Below are 18,600 nucleotides of genomic sequence, written 5' to 3'. Positions count from 1 at the left end.
AATAGACCCAACAGGTAAGAATAAACACCTAATAGAAATAATGTGGTCTTTCACATTACCTTCCTCAAAAAATCCAACTTGAGAAGGTGAAAAACATTTTGAGACAAGACACAGACCCACCAAAGTCGGACAGAAAGCTGTCAAAATTTGTGTGAGGAAAACACGTTTTTCTTAAGGGTACTGAAACAGTCTACACTTCACTCCATAATCCTTGGATTTATACAGAGAAATAAGCCATAAAACAGTCTACACTCCATAATCCTTGGATTTATACAGAGAAATAAACCATAAACCTTCCAGGCTTGTGAGACAATGATCATAAATCCAAAGGAATAATCCCAGGGTCTTTGAAATATGAGATACTTGAACCCTACCCCATACACCACACACACACACACACACATACACACACACACACACACACACACACACACCTTCCCCAATGCAAAAAGTAGGATATTTCTGTCTTTGGGATCCACAGGGAAGGAGAGAACTGACTCCAAAACCTGTCTTCTGGTTCTCACTCCCTGGCCACGGCATTCATGCACACCCTACTAAGATACATACTAAATAGATATGTTTTTAATACACTTTATTAAATTATCCACAAAATAAGGCTACAGCGGTGCACAGACTATTTTTAGCCTGATTTGGTCTGGTTACTGTCCCATCTCTCAAATTCTGGGATTCTATGCATGCCCTCAGGTGTGTTGTTTAAAACTGCCCTTTGAAAAGTTACTTACTTTATAAAAGCATTGTAAATCTAAGCGGCCATCAGTGTTTCGGGGACACGATGGCCTGTCTGTGACTGTCACTACACTGGTCTCCAGATGTCCAGTGACAAGAAGGGTATGTTGAGATTATTAACATCCCACCTCCAACTAAGGAACAGAAAAAAATCACTTTCCAAATGTAGTCCAGACACTGCAATTATAGGAGAGGTTTCCATCCCAACCTCTAAAATCATGTCACTTTTTAAAAAAGATTTATTAGAAACTTATGTTTGTCTACACATTCATGCAGGTACACAAGTCCACCACTAGAGGGCATCCGATCACGCTGTAGATGCAGTTACAGGCGATTGTGGGCTGTCTGACATAGGTGCTGGGAATTGAGCTTGGGTCCTCTAGGAGAGCAGCAAAACGTTTAACTGTTGAGCCATCTCTCCTGCTCCAGAAACGCATCTCTTTATAGTCATTTGTACATATATGCTTTTGTATGACAACATACGTGAAAGTCAGAGGACAACTTGTTGGTGTTACTTCTTTCCTTCCATGTGGGTCCTGGAGATCTAATTCAACCCAGACCACAGAGTTTGGCAGGATACACACATTTACCTGCTGGGCTATGTCCTGGGCCCTAGAATTACATCTTAGAGATCTATTCCTGTATCAGTCCTGATCACTTTTTTTTAAGTGGGGGTGCTTGTCTGTCTGTCTGTCTGTCTGTCTGTCTGTCTGTCTGTCTGTTGAGACGGGATTTCTTGGTGTAGTCCTTGCTGCTCTGGAACTCACTCTGTAGACCAGGCTGGCCTCAAACTCGTGAGATATGCCTGCCTCTGTCTCCCAAGTGCTGGGATTAAAGGCATGTGCGAACACCACCTGTACTGTCATTATTTTTTGAGACAGGATCTCATATAGCCCAGGATGGTCTTGGACTCACTCTGTAGCCAAGGGGTGACCTTGAAACGCTGATCCTCCTGTCTCCCGCTCCCAGATGTTGGGACTACAGCCACTCCCCATCACATCTAGTTTAAGCAGACATGTAGATTTAACCCAGGATCTCATGAGGACTAGACAAGCTTTTCTCCTAGCCATGAACTCGAAATCTCTTTAGTGAGAGCTGACGACTCTCTCGGGTAATGTGGAGCTGTCAGTCAACCCACGCAGCCAGCCACATAATAACAACCCTGAGGAACGTAAGCAGGTGTTTGGGGACCCTTTATTTTGAGTTACAGATGGGGCACTCCAGTAGCTCCTGGGCTCCACACGGTGGGACGTGCTCTGTCAATCTCCCTCAGTCTCACTTCCAGCGGCCGCCAACTCGACCCTTCCCAGCCCCCTTCCGGCTGAGGGAGAACAAAGTGGTGTCAGGAAGAGGTTCTGAGCCTCCAAGATAAGCTTACCAGGTCTTCATAGTTCAGAAAGTCCCCCAAATACCCACCCCCACCCAGATGAAGTGGGGAGCAGGCCATCAGTGCTGTTTCTTTTTTGCAGTACTGGGCACTGAGTCAGGACCTCTCCTGTGCTAAGTAAGTACTCCACCACTGAGCCACAAACCAGGCAGGGCTTTACCTCTGAGCCACACCCCTAGTCTCTCAGTGGGGATCCTAGGATAGTGGTTATACCACTAAGTCACAACGCCCCGTTGAGTGCAGCTTTTTCAGATGATGCCCAGTACGTGGTTGGCGGTCAGATAGGAGTTGACTTTCTTGGGTTAATTCACAGAGAACTCATGCAAATTTACGTGTAAGGGGCTTGAGTGTGAAAGAAGGGTTAGCTAGAGGTGGTGACATGCAACGGGGCTCAGGGAGACTGGAAGAGGACATAAAAAGGCTAGAGAAAAGAGAGACTAAGCAGGAAGCGTCGAGAACCCTGAGCATAGTGGACCACAGCAGTGAGCTGAGCCCTGAAGATGAGGAAGCAGGAAGTTCAGGAAACGTTGGAGGACAATCTGGGCGATATAGCAAGTGTGTGTGTGTGTGTGTGTGTGTGTGTGTGTGTGTGTGTGTCCCTGTACTTGGAAGGTGGAAGCAGGCAACTGTCCAGAGTTTAAAGGCAGCCTCAAGTACAAATGGAGCTCTAGGAGACCTTGTCTTAACAAGAAGAGATAGAGAGGAGGAAAACTGGCAGGAGAGGAGGGGACAGCGAGAGAGAAAAAAGAGAGAGGCCAGTGAGGTGGGTTAGCAGGTAAAGGTGCTTGCAGCCAAACCTAAGATCTGAGCTTTATCTCTGGGACCACAAGAAAGAAGAAGCCAAGTCTTTCAATCCCTCCTCTGAACACACTCCATAAGTTGTGTGGTACACCGCTGCCTGCAATTTAGCTCCAGTGGATCCAAACCTTCTGGCCTCTGTGGGCACACACACACACAAACACACATGCACACACACACATTTATATACACCCATACACACATACACCCCCCCCACATGCACACAGTCACATACAATCATACACAAGCACACACATACACACACACACACACACATACACACATGCACATGCACACATGCATACACATACATACACACATGCACACATACACACATACACACATATGTGTGCATGGAAACATCTAATGCAGAAATGGTGTAAAATAATATATACCCAGGAAGAAAAGAGATGGAGGGAGACAGGGAGGGAGGGAGACTGAAACCTAAGAGCTGATAAGGAAAAGTAAAAGACTGTAGTGTAGGTCAACAATCCCAGCACTCCCGAGGCTGAATCCAGACGATCAGTAGTTCAAGGCCAGCCTCAGCTATCTAGAGAGTCTGGACCACGTGAAACCTTGCTTAAAAATAAATAAGCAGACCAATAAAAAAAAGCCAGGAATGCTAAGTCATGGCCACCATCCGAGCATTCCACTGAGTTGAGGCAGAAAGATCTGCTTACGTGTTCAGCCTGGGCTACACAGTGAGTTCTATGCTAGGCTGAACTACCAAGTAAGACTTTATCTTGAAATAATAAGCAAATTAAATAGACAAAAAGACAATAAATAAACGCACAAGAACGGATACAAATAGATGTCTTGGGAAGTAAAGACAGGATGCCAAAGGGGCAGTGGAGTACAGAAGCAGCAGAAAGAGGGGGGAGGGAGAGGGGACAGAGGGGACAGAGGGGACAGAGGGCTCGTGTTCGGAGGATGAGAATTGAACTTACAATTTCTGGGCATGGCTGATGCGGTTGTACAGGACATTGATCTGTGGACAGGAAACCAGGCTAGAAAGATGTCCAGCTGGGCCCGCCCACCGCACCTCTCATCCAGCCGGCGCCCCAGCCGGCGCCTCACCTCATATTTCTGTTGCTTCAGTTTCTCCATCAAGTCAAATTTCTCTGATTCCAGCTGGTGGATCCATTCTGACAGCTCCTGGGCCTTCTCCCTGGCGGGTCGAGAAGGACCGGGATGCAGCGCGGTCCAGGCTGCGTTCTGGGTCTACAGAGGTTGAGACGCCCACCCCAAGCCATGCAGCAAGTCTCTTTGCGTTTGGTATAGTTGCTACCCTCTTGTTAAGACTGCCCTCCGATGGTTTTCAAATGTGTGGCCACTTCCTGAAACGGAAGTTCCCAAACAGAAGTCTCCCAACGGAGACAAGGAAGTAATGGCTGTGAACCCCAGAGTGAGAGCCGTTTGGTTTTTATTTATTACTTACATATTTCATATATTACTTACATATTTGTGTGTGTGTGTGTGTGTGTGTGTGTGTGTGAGTGAGTGTGTGTGTGTGTGTGTGTGTGTGTGTGTGTGTAGTTTGGGCTTCTGGGACAAAAATCTAATGTAAGCTAAGCCTGGCCTCCAACTCAATGTGTAGAGGATGACCCTGATCGTCCGATCCTCCTGCCTCCCCCTAAGTGCTATAACTCCACATAAATGCAGGAGGGGCACTGGATGCCAAACACAGGGCCATGCCAGCCACAGGGCAGCTTGCATCTGAGCAACATTTTGAACACAGAAGACAACAGTGGCTCCGAAAAGAAGTACCAATTGCCTGAAGTAGCACAGCACAAGGCTCAAATCTGGAGTATCGCCCGTGAAAGTCTTGTGAGAGCTGTCCGGACCTACCGGAGCTGGTCCTCCCCCATGTAGTCAATGTTCAAGGGCTTTTTCCTCTCAGACAGGATCCTGAGCTTCATCTCCCGACCAGTCTGTCGCTTCCCACGCTTCTGTTCTGCCTGGAGGGGGAGGAATCCCAAGCTGGGGATGGAACCTGGGGGCTAAATCCACTCAGTGTCCTATCAAGGCCAATGCCGCTACCAGATGCTAGGAGTCTAGCAGCAGCCTTCCTCCCTCAGACCCACAGGTCCAACCTCCTCCCACCCCACTCAGAACCAGGGGTCCAGCCTCCTCCCTCAGACCCACAGGTCCAACCTCCTCCCTCCCCACTCAGAACCAGGGGTCCAGCCTCCACCCTCAGACCCACAGGTCCAACCTCCTCCCTCCCCACTCAGAACCAGGGGGTCCAGCCTCCACCCTCAGACCCACAGGTCCAACCTCCTCCCTCCCCACTCAGAACCAGGGGTCCAGCCTCCTCCCTCAGACCCACAGGTTCAGCCTCCTCCCTCCCCACTCAGAACCAGGGGTCCAGCCTCCTCCCTCCTGACTCAGAACCAGGGGTCCAGCCTCCTCCCTCAGACCCACAGGTCCAACCTCCTCCCTCCCCACTCAGAACCAGGGGTCCAGCCTCCACCCTCAGACCCACAGGTTCAGCCTCCTCCCTCCCCACTCAGAACCAGGGGTCCAGCCTCCTCCCTCCCGACTCAGAACCAGGGGTCCAGCCTCCACCCTCAGACCCACAGGTTCAGCCTCCTCCCTCCCCACTCAGACCTAGGGGTCCAGCCTCCTCCCTCCCGACTCAGAACCAGGGGTCCAGCCTCCTCCCTCCTGACTCAGAACCAGGGGTCCAGCCTCCTCCCTCCTGACTCAGAACCAGGGGTCCAGCCTCCTCCCTCCTGACTCAGAACCAGGGGTCCAGCCTCCTCCCTCAGACCCACAGGTTCAGCCTCCTCCCTCCCCACTCAGAACCAGGGGTCCAGCCTCCACCCTCAGACTCACAGGTCCAACCTCCTCCCTCCCCACTCAGAACCAGGGGTCCAGCCTCCACCCTCAGACCCACAGGTTCAGCCTCCTCCCTCCCCACTCAGAACCAGGGGTCCAGCCTCCTCCCTCAGACCCACAGGTCCAACCTCCTCCCTCCCCACTCAGAACCAGGGGTCCAGCCTCCACCCTCAGACCCACAGGTTCAGCCTCCTCCCTCCCCACTCAGAACCAGGGGTCCAGCCTCCACCCTCAGACCCACAGGTTCAGCCTCCTCCCTCCCCACTCAGAACCAGGGGTCCAGCCTCCTCCCTCCTGACTCAGAACCAGGGGTCCAGCCTCCTCCCTCCTGACTCAGAACCAGGGGTCCAGCCTCCTCCCTCAGACCCACAGGTTCAGCCTCCTCCCTCCCCACTCAGAACCAGGGGTCCAGCCTCCACCCTCAGACTCACAGGTCCAACCTCCTCCCTCCCCACTCAGAACCAGGGGTCCAGCCTCAGCCTCCTCCCTTAGTCCCAGAGCCCCAGGCTCCAGCGCTCCCTCCTCAGACCCAGGAATTCAAGCTCCATGCCTTCTCCCTCAAACACAGGAGTACAAGCTGCAGTCTTCTTCCCTCACACCCAGGCACCGCCAGGACATTGCAGACAGAAGAGGAACAGAGACACTCAGCAGGGTGCCTCCTTCACCTACTTGCTGCATGCTATCTACAGTGACAGCTGAATGAGGTCCAGGCTTGGTCCTCACGACCAACACTCTGAAACTTCCCTCCCCTCCTCCTTGTAAATGCAGACTTCCACAGGATAGACTCACCTTGACCAGGTAGCCTCCAAAATGAGCCCCCATGTTGGACAGAACCTTCTTCTTTTTGGCATCATCCTCTGCTCTCTTCTTCGCCTCCTCCTCCTCCTTCCGCATCTTCTCCTCCTGTGAGAACAAAGGGGTTCACTCTATGTGGCCCTGGAGACCTGATGGAGGAGGCTAGCCTGAGTGGTGATGGCTCAACTCCACAATGAGTGAAAGGGGAGCTATGGAGGGGTCCACTCCTTAACTTGGTATTTATACTTCAGGGTAGCCTCGAATTCACAGAAACCCCCCTGCCTCAGCTTCTTCAGTGCTGGGATCATAGAACTGAGCCCATCACACCCAGCAAAACTCAGTCTTTGTGCTATGGCTTAAGTCTCTCAATCCAGCCATGCCTGGAGCTAGGTCAGCAGTAGACTTCTTTATACGCACTGTTCACCTTCCCAACAGGAAAATCCTTATGCTATACATTGTGGGGACTTTCTGAGAACCACAGAGAGTATCATGGGAAGTAATGTATTCTTTTATAGGGAAATGACAGACACCTACCGCCAGCTTGGCCTGGCGTTCTCGCTCCTTTTCTGTTCTGAAGCGCTGTTGCTCAGCTCTCTCTGCACGACGCCTCTCCTAGGGGAAGAGAAGATTGGGGAAGAGGAGGGGGTTCTTGGAGGATAGCCCCTCCCACAAGTTATCCCTCCACAAGTAGGCAGCAAACGAAATAAGTATAGTTTCTTTCATTTAATTTTCTTTTTTGAGACAGTCTCATGTAGCCCGCGCTGGCCTCGAACTCCTGCCTCAGCCTTCAAAGTGCACACCTGGCAGAAATCTATGCTGAAGTGCAGCCACCCAATGCCCCCACTGTTTCTCCACTTCGTAGAGGAAGGGAAGGGGAGGTGTACTGGAAGACCCGCCTTCCCAGCTCACAATGCGGTCTTTTAGAGCAATGAGCTCCTCCTCCTCTTTTTTCCGCTGCTCAAAGTGCACGTCGATGAGTGTCTGCAGCTCCAGTAAGTCTTTCTCCATGCGCTTCCGGTGGATGTCCTGAAGAGAGAGCTCCCTGAGGCCGCCGGACAGGGCCCTAGAGCCTTCCCCATCCCAGCCCCAGGTGATGACAGCCAGTTGGGATGGCTTCCAGCAGATGTCAGCAAAGCATTCCTTGCTAACAACATACACTGGGGGTAAACCCAGGCTTTTCAAGAAGGGAGCAAAGATGGGCACTTGTCAGAATGGGCTCAAGGCGCCAAGGATCCTGCAGCTGCGTCTGGGGTAGGACATCTGTCACTTACATCAAAGTCCACACGCTCCCCTTCTGGAATCTTCGGAGGAATCAAAGGAGGCACCACAGGACGGCTGTGTGGTTGGAAATGGATAGAGATCGACAGCAGCCTGGCCTCCCTCACCTGCCTCCCCACACACTGTTCAAAGTGATAGCTGCCCCGAGTCTGTGTGGAAATCAGTCAGGGAAATAGTTTGAGCACTTTGTTTTGACATGCTTGTAAGAAGCTGGCAGGGCCCAGAGGCACAGATCTGCCGTCCTAGGTGCTTGGAAGTCTGAGGCAAGTTCAAGGCCCACCTGGTCTAGAGAGAATCTAAGGCCATCCCTGGAAACTTATGAGATACTGCCGCAAAAAGACCAGGTAACAGAGCTGGGGACGACATTCAGTGGTAGACTTTAGAGCGCTGTCCTAAAGTCCCCCAGTGAGGACTGAGAGTGTGACTCAAGATGGAATATTTGTCCGAAACATAGGAGGCCACATCCCGAGTCCCCTGCATACAATCAGACAGGGATAGTTCCACTACCGCAGGCCCACATGCCAAGCCTGATGATCTGAGTTCCATTCCCTGAAGGCCACAAGGTGGAAAGAGAGAACTGACCCCTGTAAATCATCCTCTGAACCCTACTCTTGCACTATGCACACACCTCTGTGCTCACACATTCACACGCAAAATAAATAATAAAGGCCTTAGAGTTTAAAAGCACTGCTTTTCTTTATGCACGTGCTCTGAGATACTTGACTTTCTTTTTAACCGTTTTCTTTTTTATTTTATGTGCATGTATGAGGCTTTGCCTGCTGCCTGCATAACATGTGTACGGCCAAGTGCCCTCAGAGACCAGAAGAGGGCATTGGATCTTCTGGAATTGGAGTTATAGATGTTTGTGAGCCACCACATGGATACTGGGAACTGAACCCCAGTCCTCTGGAAGAGCAGCAGCCAGTCCTTTTAACCACTGAGCCACCTCTCCAGCCCTGGAATTTTTATATCAAGGGTAAGGATGGAGCCTGGGGCTCATGCATACTAAAATCCATAAACTTTAAAGATTGATGTTGTATAAGTAACTCACAGTTAACTAGTTGTTTTAATGCTGTAACTCACAGTTAACCAGTTGCTTTAGTGTTGTAACTCAGTTAACCAGTTGCTTTAATGCTGTAACTCAGTTAACCAGTTGCTTTAATGCTGTAACTCAGTTAACTAGTTGCTTTAATGCTGTAACTCAGTTAACCAGTTGCTTTAATGCTGTAACTCAGTTAACTAGTTGCTTTAATGCTGTAACTCAGTTAACCAGTTGCTTTAATGCTATGCTATGGGCTGCTGAACAGCAATAGTGTGCAGCTATAACAAGAAAAATGTCTGCATGCTCAGGACACCTACAGTTTCTTTTAATAGCTATGACTTAAGATCAGCAAAACCCACAGATGATGAACTTGGAATTACCAAGACTACTGTTCTGAGGATGCCCAGCAAACACGCTTTCCCAGGAACCAAGTTAACAGAAACTTCTGAATAATTCATGTCAGTACATCCCATGCCTTGGCAGGGCTCATCCACTTGGTGTCTCTATGGCCATTTGTTGTCAACCCCAGAAATCCTTGGTAACTGCGTTCACTTCCTCCATCCCTTCCCCTGTAGCTCTCAAACTTGAAACCTTTCTAATTGTGTTCCTTCCTCCAAGGGTCTCTAAGCTCTGGCCCTACCATCTCCAGCCCAGGCCTCCTCTTAGCTCAGATAGCTTCCACAGCCTGCTCTGGCCTCCCTGGCTTAACCAACCTCTCATGATGACCTGGCTCTGCATCCATACTGGGTTTTATATATAACCACCAACTTTGTGTGAAAGAAATGGCTTTCCTTGTCTACAGTGTACCCAATGCCTCCTTCAACTAGCAAGGCCCCAATGATAGGATCCAGGTTATGAACTCCAAGACTTCCTCAGGAAGTCTTCCTTGATTGGCCTTGGCCAACACAGAGCCCCCTTGCGTGGTGTTCTAGAACCTAGGCTCTTACTTTCATATCTGACCAGTTTTACAATGTAGGAAGGTCCTGAACATTTCTCTGCCTTTTGGGTGCCCTGTGTCTCCTTGTGGAGGGTGTGGGGGGACAGGCTTGTAACCCATACCCATCCTGTAGCACCTCACCTGGGTTTGGGGCGCTCTTCTTCTGGTGCCGATGGGGAAATACAAAAGGATAATTAGTGAGAGTTGTGTAGAGAGAGGCTTGGTACCCCTAAGAGGAAATCCAGGGCACCTGAGATCCCAGGGCTCGGAGAAGAACATCAAGAGAGGGAAGGGAAGTTGAAATGGACAAAAGAGGGAAAGAGGGTCACTCGAGTCAGATATACATTCTCCACTGGTGTGGGGACTCTGAGAGCCCAAGGGACCAAACTCCTGGACAATTATATCTATCCCTGTATCCTGCCTCTCCCATCCTACCCAGAAATGGAGGGAACCCCACTGCTTCTCTTCATTTGGGGACCCAGACCTCTGTCCCCAGCCCCCTGTCCCTTAGGACACAAACCCCTGCCCCACACTTCTTACTGGTACCCTAAAGTTCAAGTTCCTCAGCTCATGCCTGTGATCTTAGCATTTGGGAGGCTGAGGCAGGAGAATTGCTATGAGTTCAAAACCTAGGCTATATATCCAGTTTCAGGCCAGCTTAAACTATAGGTGGAATCTGTCTCAAAAACAAACACAATAGATAGATAGATAGATAGATAGATAGATAGATAGATAGATAGATAGATAACTGAGCGTGGTGGTGAACACCTGTAATCCCAGTACTCAAGAGGCTAAGGCAGAAAGGTTGTTGCAAGTTTGAGGTCAGCCTAGGCTATGTGAGACCCTAGCTGAAAAACAAACAAAACAATATAAACTTTAAAAGTTCAGGCCCCAACCTTCGAATGTATATAGTGGAGAAATAGAACATACAGGATCAGGGGCCAAAAGGAGAGGAGATGGGGCACCTCTCCACCAACACTCAGCTTTTCTAGTAAGCATTCTTCCAAGATTGGAACGAAGGCTTGCACACCGCTCCCTTTAAGGAAGGGAAAGAGGTTAAAAACACTCAAGGCAATTTCCCTTCACGGCCACCAGAAGGCGCAGAGCCCTAGGGGCTTAAAGGATCAGGCTGAGCCGAACTGGTTATCCAGGAGCTAATGGGTGACGGTGGATTGCAGACCTGATGATGTCGGGGTTCCCAGTCACCCCGAATCAATCCCAGGAAGCGAAGAAGCTATGGTTACCTCGCTCTGCCACTGGCTCCGGCTCCTCGGGGGCTGGGAGAAGCAGGAGAAGAAGCGAGGATTGGGAGGTGCAGGGAGGGGCAGCCACACAGGAGCACAAAAGGGCAGAAGAGAAGCGAGATGCTGTTAAAGAGTGGACCCAGGATCCTCCAACCCAGAACATCATCGCTTCTCCCACCCAAGGCCCAAGAAGAGACCTGTGGGATGCAAGCCTCACCTTCCTCCTCCTCCACTCCTTCCTCATCTGGGAGAGGTGGAGACACACAAAGAAAACGTTAGGAACTCTGGAGCATCAGATGAGCATCAAATATGTACCAGAGACTCAGAGATAAGTCTCAGCCCTCCTCCCTCAGACCTGGAGTCCAGACCCCATCCTCCTCCCTCAGACCTGGAGTCCAGACCCTAGTCCTGGGTAGGAGACGGGGTTAACAAGATGGCCCTCTGTGCCCCAGATGCAGATGTAAGGGGAGCATTTCCAGTTGTTGCCAGGGGCTTTCCGAGAGCAGCTTCACACCAGAGTGGAGCCCAAGTGCTCCGTGAGCCGGCTTCTTCCTGCTTCCTCCAAGCCAGGACTCCAGAGGGCCTATCCTACCGCTTAAGCTGGCCCACTCCCCACTCACCTTCTGCCTGCTCCCTAGAGACAGACAAAGAGAGAGGAGGGAAGAGAGGACAGTTAGACACCTTGGATAGGATGATCTCTCCACATAGCAAGCCCCCAACCCCCCAGACCGCGTCTCTCTCACTCTTCATACTCTCGTTCTTCGGTGTCTGACATCCTGAAGTGACCTGCGGGCCAGAGAGAGGAGACTGAGTGAGATGTGTCCCCAGGGAAGAAGGCTGGCGCCCAGCCCATGGAGACCGGCCCAGCCTGCCTCCTCCAGCACAGCTGTCTTCTGTTGTCCTGTGACAGGTCCATGAGAACCTGATCCGAGGAGGGATTAGGAGCTACTGGAAAAGGGACGGGATTTGAAGACAATAGCGGCCCCACCCTTAGTGCTATTTTGGGGGAATGTCACAGACAGAGAAACAGAGGACATTTCCCAATAAGGAGTTGGAGAAGTGGGGCTCCCCCTCTCCCCCACACCCCCCTCCTTCTGCAGCACCTTCCTTTGCTTAGGACTGCTCCCTTCATCCCTTTCCCCTACATTCCTCAAAGGGATGGATGTATCAAGAGCAGTTACCTCTTGAGTCCCTAAAAACAGTAGCTTCCCCTTCAAACTCTTGTCTTTTAGGCCTGAAGGTCCCCAGGTTAAGACCTTCAAAGCTTAGTACCCACAGGTTCTGAGATCCAAATCGTACGCCCTGTTATGTGAGACCAAGAAATCTTCTCATCTCCAGACTGGGTGCCCAAATCATACGAGTATATGTCTGGGCACTTACATTCTAAGACCTCCAGAGTGGGGGGTGAGGAGATTGGAGGGTGATGTTAAGACAGGGTCTCATATAAGCCCAGCTACCCTTGAATTCACTATGAAGCCAAGAATAACCTTGAATTCCTGATTCTTCTGCTTCCCAGAGCATCAGATTACAGCCTCCACCTACCTGGCCCCCAAGTGTAAGATCCTCAAATAAAACCTGACAACCAAACTCAGAGGTTCCTTTCAGGACACCTCGATCAACAGTGCCACCATCCCTAATAATTGGTTGTTTCTTTTTTTGTAATCCAAAATAGGACCTTGCTGTTTCTCAGGCTGGCCCTAAATTCAAAATCCTCTGCCTTGATCAAGCTCCTGAGCACTGGAACATCTGGCCTGTACCACTGAGACCTCAGGCCCTAAACCCTCCCCAGATCCCCATACTTCATACTTCCCAAAGGGTAACCCATGGAGGCATCTGCCCTTCTGCAATTTCCCCACCCTTTGTTTGGTTTTGCTTTGTTTTGAGACGGTATTACTATGTTACCCTGATTAGTGAAACTCTTTGTAAACCAGGTTAGACTTGAACTCATATAGATCCACATACCCCTGCCTTCTGAATGCTTCCTCCACAATGTTAAAAAGAACACCCCCAGATTAAGTAACCCCCAGATTCTACCTCTTTACTCTTGCTATCCCAAGTTTCCCAAACCTTCAGGCTTAGCTGGGCTGCTGCCTGTAATCTCAACTCTCAGGAGGCAAAGTCAAGGCCAGCCTGGACTACAGAATGAGACTGTCTCAAAGAAGGAGGAGGAAGAAGAGGATGGGGAAGAGGAGAGTCTGTCCCTGCTGTCACACCTGGTTCCCACGCCCCAAAGACATCAGTATGAAGAACTCAGAGCCCGGTTACCTAAGTCTGGGTCCACAGATGCTGTAGAAGGTGTCTGAGGCTTCTGAGGACAATGACGCACCCCCTGGGTTTATAGCTCGATGCTGGGCCCCGCCCCAGGTTGGAGGAGGGGGCGAGGATTCCAGTGTCCAGACACCATACCCCATGCTCAGAGCCCTGCTCTGCCCCCTCTGGTTCCATCCGGTTTTAGGGTCCAGCACCTGTCATCTGTTTCAAGATCCCTGTTGAATTTTCATCAGCAAATGAGGGTCCAGCCCTCAAGCTCTCTTACAGTACCCAACAGTACCCAGTGCTTTTGGAGTCCCAGGACTGGAAGCAGTACAGGGGCTTGATGACAAAGGGGGGGGGTAAGCAAAGCTCCCGCCACAGAGGTAGCTCTGTGTGGCTTTTCTCAGACTTCTGTGTGTCTGGCCTCCATCTGTATATTCTGTGTTGTTCTCCTATTCCTCCATCTCTCCCCCCTCTGTCTCTGCCCAACTGTTCCTCCCTTCCCACCCCCAACTCCTTTGTTCACCACCAGAATTCCACCATGGTGACAACAGGCAGCTAAAGCTGGGAAGCAGGTGTGGGGAGGAGGGAGGAGATGGAAGAGAGCCCTCATCCTCCCAGCCCCTCCTCTTTCCAACCGACACAGATCATTTTTCGTATCCTCCCCACCAACCCCCACTCCCAGGGCAGCCATGACCTTGACCTCTAGGAAAGCCAGTGCTGTGGGGGAAAGCAAGTTTCCTTGCCCTGTCTCTGCATTCATGTTTCTATGGTTCTCCTCTTGGGTCTGAGCTCTTTGACCTCTCTCTCCCTGTGTGTGTGTGTGTGTGTCTGCTGTCTAGACTGCTGTGAAATTCTGCATACTTTTTATTTTGGGGGAGGGGGATTTGAACTGAAAGATGTAGGTCCCATGTAGCCCATACTAGCCTAGAACTCATTGTGTAACTAAGGATGACTTTGAACTTGTGAGCCTCCAGCCTCCCAGTGGTGGGATCAACACAATTTCTCCTTGGTTTTATCCTTGTGTGTTTCTGGGGAATGTCTATATATTAGTCTAAGCTCTGTTTCGGTACCACTTGGGCTCTGCGTCTCTGTGTCTGGGCCCTCTCTCTCTCTCTCTCTCTCTCTCTCTCTCTCTCTCTCTCTCTCTCTCATTTTCTATTTCTGTAGGGAGATTTGTGGTTATTGGCTGTCTGGTTGGTTTTGTGTTCTTGAGACAGGATCTCACTATGGCTATCCTGGAATCCAGAATGTGGACCAGGCTGGTCTTGAACTGAGATCCTGCTGCCTTTGTCTCCTGAGTGCTGGAATCAAAAGTGTGCACCTCCACACCTGGCTTACTTTTCTCTTTCTGTCTCTAACGGGATCTCCATCATTTGCCTCGCTGTGAATATGTCCATGCTTCTATGTTTCTTTTCTTGGCACTCTAAAAAATTATTTTAATAAAACATTGAAATATGTATAGATAGTTGCTTGTCAGAGCAGAAGAGGATGTAGGATCTCTTGGCACTAGAGTTACAGATATTTTTAAGCTGCTATGTGGGTTTTGGGGATCAAAACTGGATCCTCTAGAAAAAACAGCTACCTTAGCCCCAGAGCCACCTCTGGGGACCACTTGCACATTTTCCTTGGGTTTGGCATGTTCTGTGCCCTCTGTAGAAGAGACTAACCCATGTGAGAAACCCACGTTAGAAACGTCCCTGTGACTACACCCCATATGGCTCCAGGGACAATGACCCTCATTTGCCCCCACCCTCCTCAAGGGCCCCAGGGTAGCAGACACACAGCCACTTCCAGTTTGGTGAGGTTTATTCCTCAGGGATGTCCTTCAGAGCACAGTGTGGGAGCCATGGGCTCAGCCCTCAAACTTTTTCTTGCGGCCTTCCATCCCACTTAGTGCATCGATATTCTTGCGCCAGTCTCCTACCTCCCGGTTTTCCTGGAGGTGGAAGGTCAGAGGTTAAGAACTCTTTCCGGTCTCTATCCCCTGAATAATCTTTCTCTGCACTCTAGCTTGCTACACCATTCTGTGCTGGAAGCCTATCTAAGAATCTGGTTCTAGAATGCTTCCTGTTCTCCCAGACAACCTGGCAAACATCCTGTAATCACTTCCCATCTGCCTATGTACCTCCAGTCACCACCATGCACTTCCTGTCCCCAGTGCACTTCCTGTCCCCAATGCACTTCCTGTCCCCCCATGCACTTCCTGTCTCCCTCACGCACCTCCTCTTTGTACTTCTTACCCCTCACTATTTTCTCTCTCCCTAATACAATGTCTTCCCTTTTGACTTCTTGAGTTCCCTTTATCAGTAGCTTCTCACTAGGACCCCAAGTGTATTTTCTCTCTGTCTGGTGTCATGGCCACTCAGACCTTCCCAAGCATTGTCCTTCTCACCCTAGTGCACACTCACCTTCTCAATATCCTCCTTCTTCACCTGCTTGAGGTGGGCCCTCAGGTCCAAGGATTCCTTGGCCCGGGTCCCCAGCAGCGCCTGCATCATGGCATCTGCAGAGATCCTCACTCTTCGGAGGGTGGGCCGCTTAAACTTGCCACGCAGGTCATAGATCTTCTGGGTCAGATCTGCAATCTGGGGAGGACCACATGGGGCACAGAGACACCCATCTTCCCTCTGCTTCCTTCCTGCACACCTCTCCTAACAAACAATTCCTCCTTACCCCGTCATGTTCTCAGTGTCTAAGCTTCCTCTACTCTTCTAGCTCTGGCTCCAGATCAAAGCCTCCAACCCTGCAACTCCATGTTTTTCCTGATACTCCCAGCCCATCAATCAAAGCTTCTAACACAACTGGCAAACTTCCTGTAATCACTTCCCATCTCCCGGTGTACCTCCAGTCAGTCACTCCCAGTCACTTCCTGTTCCCATGCATTTCCTGTTCCCATGCATTTCCTGTCCCCATGCACTTCCTGTCCCCATGCACTTCCTGTCCCCAGTCACTTCCTGTCCCCATGCACTTCCTGTCCCCAGTCACTTCCTGTCCCCATGCACTTCCTGACTCCCATGCCCATATAGTCTTTCCCACGTGCTTCTACCCAACAATGTGCAGATCATTAGTCCCTGTTGCAGAGCTCAACTCAATGCTCAGTTTCCACAGACCTATTTGTGCCGCCCAGGCTTTGCTTTGCATGTGTGGTCTCTCTGTGGAAACAGCTTCCTTTGCCACAGCGTACCTACGCCGATGCCTGCTTTCTGTTTAGAGTTATCGCAAGCACAAACATCCATAGCCCTCAGCCTGAATCTATAGTCCTGGAGATCTCAGTCTATGTGAAGATCCCCAGCCTTCCCACCTCAGTGACGTTCTTAGTGACTTTTGCTTCCACATCGTATCTCTCTTCATCCACTTTGTCCACACGAGCATGAAGCTGCCGGCATAAGTCCTGATGAAGGAATGCATGGGTGTTGAGAGGAAGGCTGTAGACTGGGTTCCCTGATCTGAGAGCGGAGACCTCTGGGTCTGAGGAAGGAGGCCTAGGCTCTGGACCCCTGAGTTTGAAAGAGGACTTCTAGGCTCTGGACTCCTGAGTCTGAGGAGGGAGGGGGAAGCTGACATTGGAATGAATCTACACTCCAGATTGAACTTAAAGAAATACAGCCAGGAGCCAAGAATTCTGAGACTTCGAAGATAAAGACTGAAGAAATACACTGGGGTTTGAAGTTGTAGGGCTGAATGCATTGCTTGGCCTAAAGATTGCACAGGTCCTCAACAGAACTGGAGACGATGTTTATGCTCCTGACACCCAAGGATGCCAGGTCCGAGACAGAAACCTCGGGTCCCAGGCTCATCAGAAATCACTGCTTTGTAAACCGGTACCTGAAGCTCTTCAAAGCCCAGCCCGTCCAAATCCAAAGGCTGGCAACGAGCGCTCAAAACTCGCCCCTTCTCTCCACGCCGCTCCTCCGCCTCGCGCTCCATCTCCTGCTTCGCAATCTGCAGCATCAGAGTCTGCGGAAGGGTTGGAGCAGACAACAGAGTAAGTGTAAGAATTACCCATTTCCCTCCAACTTCCAGGGAGAATATCTGAGCATCCAAACTTGTGTCTTTTATTCAAAAACTGCTTTCTTTCTGTGCGCACGTGTGAGTGTGTGTGTGTGTGTGTGTGTGTGTGTGTGTGGACTGACACACTCTGAAACCACTCCCCAAAAGCTCCGCCCAACAAGGCCCATCCCTCCAATCTCATCATCACCTTCAACTGAAGTTTTCTGGAGGCGGAGATCTTAGACTTTTTCTGCCAGGGTGATAAGAGAGAAATGTCAGGGAAAGATCTCAAAGTGAACATCGGAAGGGGCTTCAAAGCACCACCACCCACTCCAGTGCATACGCATTTGGGCCACCCATTCTTCAACCAGAACACCAAGTCCGCTGGAAGCCACGTCCCTCGGTCCCATCCATCCACCAGTCTGTCTCTGACTAGAGCTCTACACTGCCTCCCCATCCACTGCTAAGTACCGTGCTCCCGCCTAAGCCTTGCTGTAGGCAGAAGTTCCTCCCACAGGCAGCTGTCACCAACCCCAACCTGCACCTTTCTGAAATTCTGCCCCACCCAACAGGTTCTGCCCATCACCAAAGTGCTACCATCCCTTTCCAAGGCCTTGGTGCCTTCCTGGTTCCCTGAGGATTCTGAACCCAGAAGCATCATCCTCTGGGACCCCGTTAGGACCCCCGTCCCACCTTGGCGTGTGGCTCGGTGGCATAGGCTCGGTAGTTGGCAGAGGAGCGGCGTCGGACAGGAGCAGGCGCCGGCTGGGGCTCCCCGGCCTGGAATTGAATCAGGCTACATCATCACTACCCAAACCAGTCCTTCCCAGATCCCTCACCTCTAGCTGCAGGTTCCCCTGCCCAGCGGTCCCCAGTCCTCTCCCTGCAGCACCCGCTCTGGGCCGAGGGTTCCCTACCCCACTTCTTAGCTCACAACGCTCACCGCATCGCTGCTCCTGAAGGGAGAGAAACCGTGAAGAGGCAATCACTGACCGTGGTCCCCTGGCCAAGAGGTTGGGGCTACCTCTTCTATTCACTTGGACCCTAGGAATCCGATCCCCAAATTCTTACCTCATTTCTACGCAGAAATCCAACCACCCTTGTCTCCTACATCTCAGGAAAAGTACCCAACCTAGTTGCACCCTCACATGGACCCTGAAAACTGCACCCCTCCCTGTTACTTGGGGTCTCCAGTCCAAGGTTACCAAGATTCACATACTCGTCCGCCATGCTGATCTCCAGAGGCAGAGAACCAGATCGGAGATTCCCGGGGGGTCCTGAAAGA

The 18,600-nt window shown here is 50.8% G+C and overlaps 2 protein-coding genes across 5 annotated transcripts; both read right to left on the bottom strand.

Annotated features, from left to right (window-relative positions):
* Positions 1-1,919: 1,919 nt before the first annotated feature.
* TNNT1 (troponin T1, slow skeletal type) lies at positions 1,920-13,395 on the bottom strand. Of its 4 annotated transcripts, none has more exons than XM_080941828.1 (13): positions 13,335-13,395; positions 11,799-11,855; positions 11,287-11,313; positions 11,070-11,102; positions 9,967-9,988; positions 7,840-7,903; positions 7,478-7,594; positions 7,103-7,180; positions 6,563-6,676; positions 4,781-4,890; positions 4,010-4,100; positions 3,880-3,920; positions 1,920-2,068 (listed from the first exon to the last, which is right to left on the bottom strand). In XM_080941828.1, the coding sequence occupies exons 7-13, from the start codon at positions 7,574-7,576 to the stop codon at positions 2,023-2,025; spliced, it is 579 nt and encodes a 192-aa protein (XP_080797954.1). In that variant the 5' UTR covers positions 7,577-7,594; positions 7,840-7,903; positions 9,967-9,988; positions 11,070-11,102; positions 11,287-11,313; positions 11,799-11,855; positions 13,335-13,395; the 3' UTR covers positions 1,920-2,022. The 4 variants fall into 4 exon arrangements, with proteins under 4 accessions (XP_080797954.1, XP_080797953.1, XP_080797955.1 ...); XM_080941827.1 differs by having other exon boundaries at positions 9,967-9,985; XM_080941829.1 differs by having other exon boundaries at positions 9,967-9,985; positions 11,287-11,304; positions 13,335-13,373.
* Positions 13,396-15,122: 1,727 nt separating this feature from the next.
* On the bottom strand, positions 15,123-18,391 carry TNNI3 (troponin I3, cardiac type; the record flags this gene model as incomplete). Its single annotated transcript, XM_080941918.1, has 8 exons — positions 15,123-15,261; positions 15,734-15,910; positions 16,627-16,716; positions 17,151-17,282; positions 17,524-17,565; positions 18,009-18,095; positions 18,259-18,271; positions 18,387-18,391. 8 exons carry the CDS (start codon positions 18,389-18,391, stop codon positions 15,178-15,180), a joined length of 630 nt encoding a protein of 209 aa, XP_080798044.1. The 3' UTR covers positions 15,123-15,177.
* Positions 18,392-18,600: the final 209 nt, after the last annotated feature.

The sequence above is a fragment of the Micromys minutus genome (assembly GCF_963924665.1).
Source record: "Micromys minutus genome assembly, chromosome: 30".
Taxonomy (NCBI): Eukaryota; Metazoa; Chordata; class Mammalia; order Rodentia; family Muridae; genus Micromys; species Micromys minutus.
Note: the sequence above shows the minus strand (reverse complement) of the source record. Positions and strands in the feature narration are given on the sequence as shown.

Excerpts from the sequence above, each read along its gene's own strand:
- TNNT1 (XM_080941828.1), bottom strand. The coding sequence starts at position 7,576 with ATGGAGAAAGACTTACTGGAGCTGCAGACACTCATCGACGTGCACTTT. Across the intron at positions 7,181-7,477 it reads TTGCTCTAAAAGACCGCATT|GAGAGGCGTCGTGCAGAGAG; the intron begins GTGAGCTGGGAA and ends CTCTTCCCCTAG. Across the intron at positions 4,101-4,780 it reads ATGGGGGAGGACCAGCTCCG|GGAGAAGGCCCAGGAGCTGT; the intron begins GTAGGTCCGGAC and ends TCGACCCGCCAG.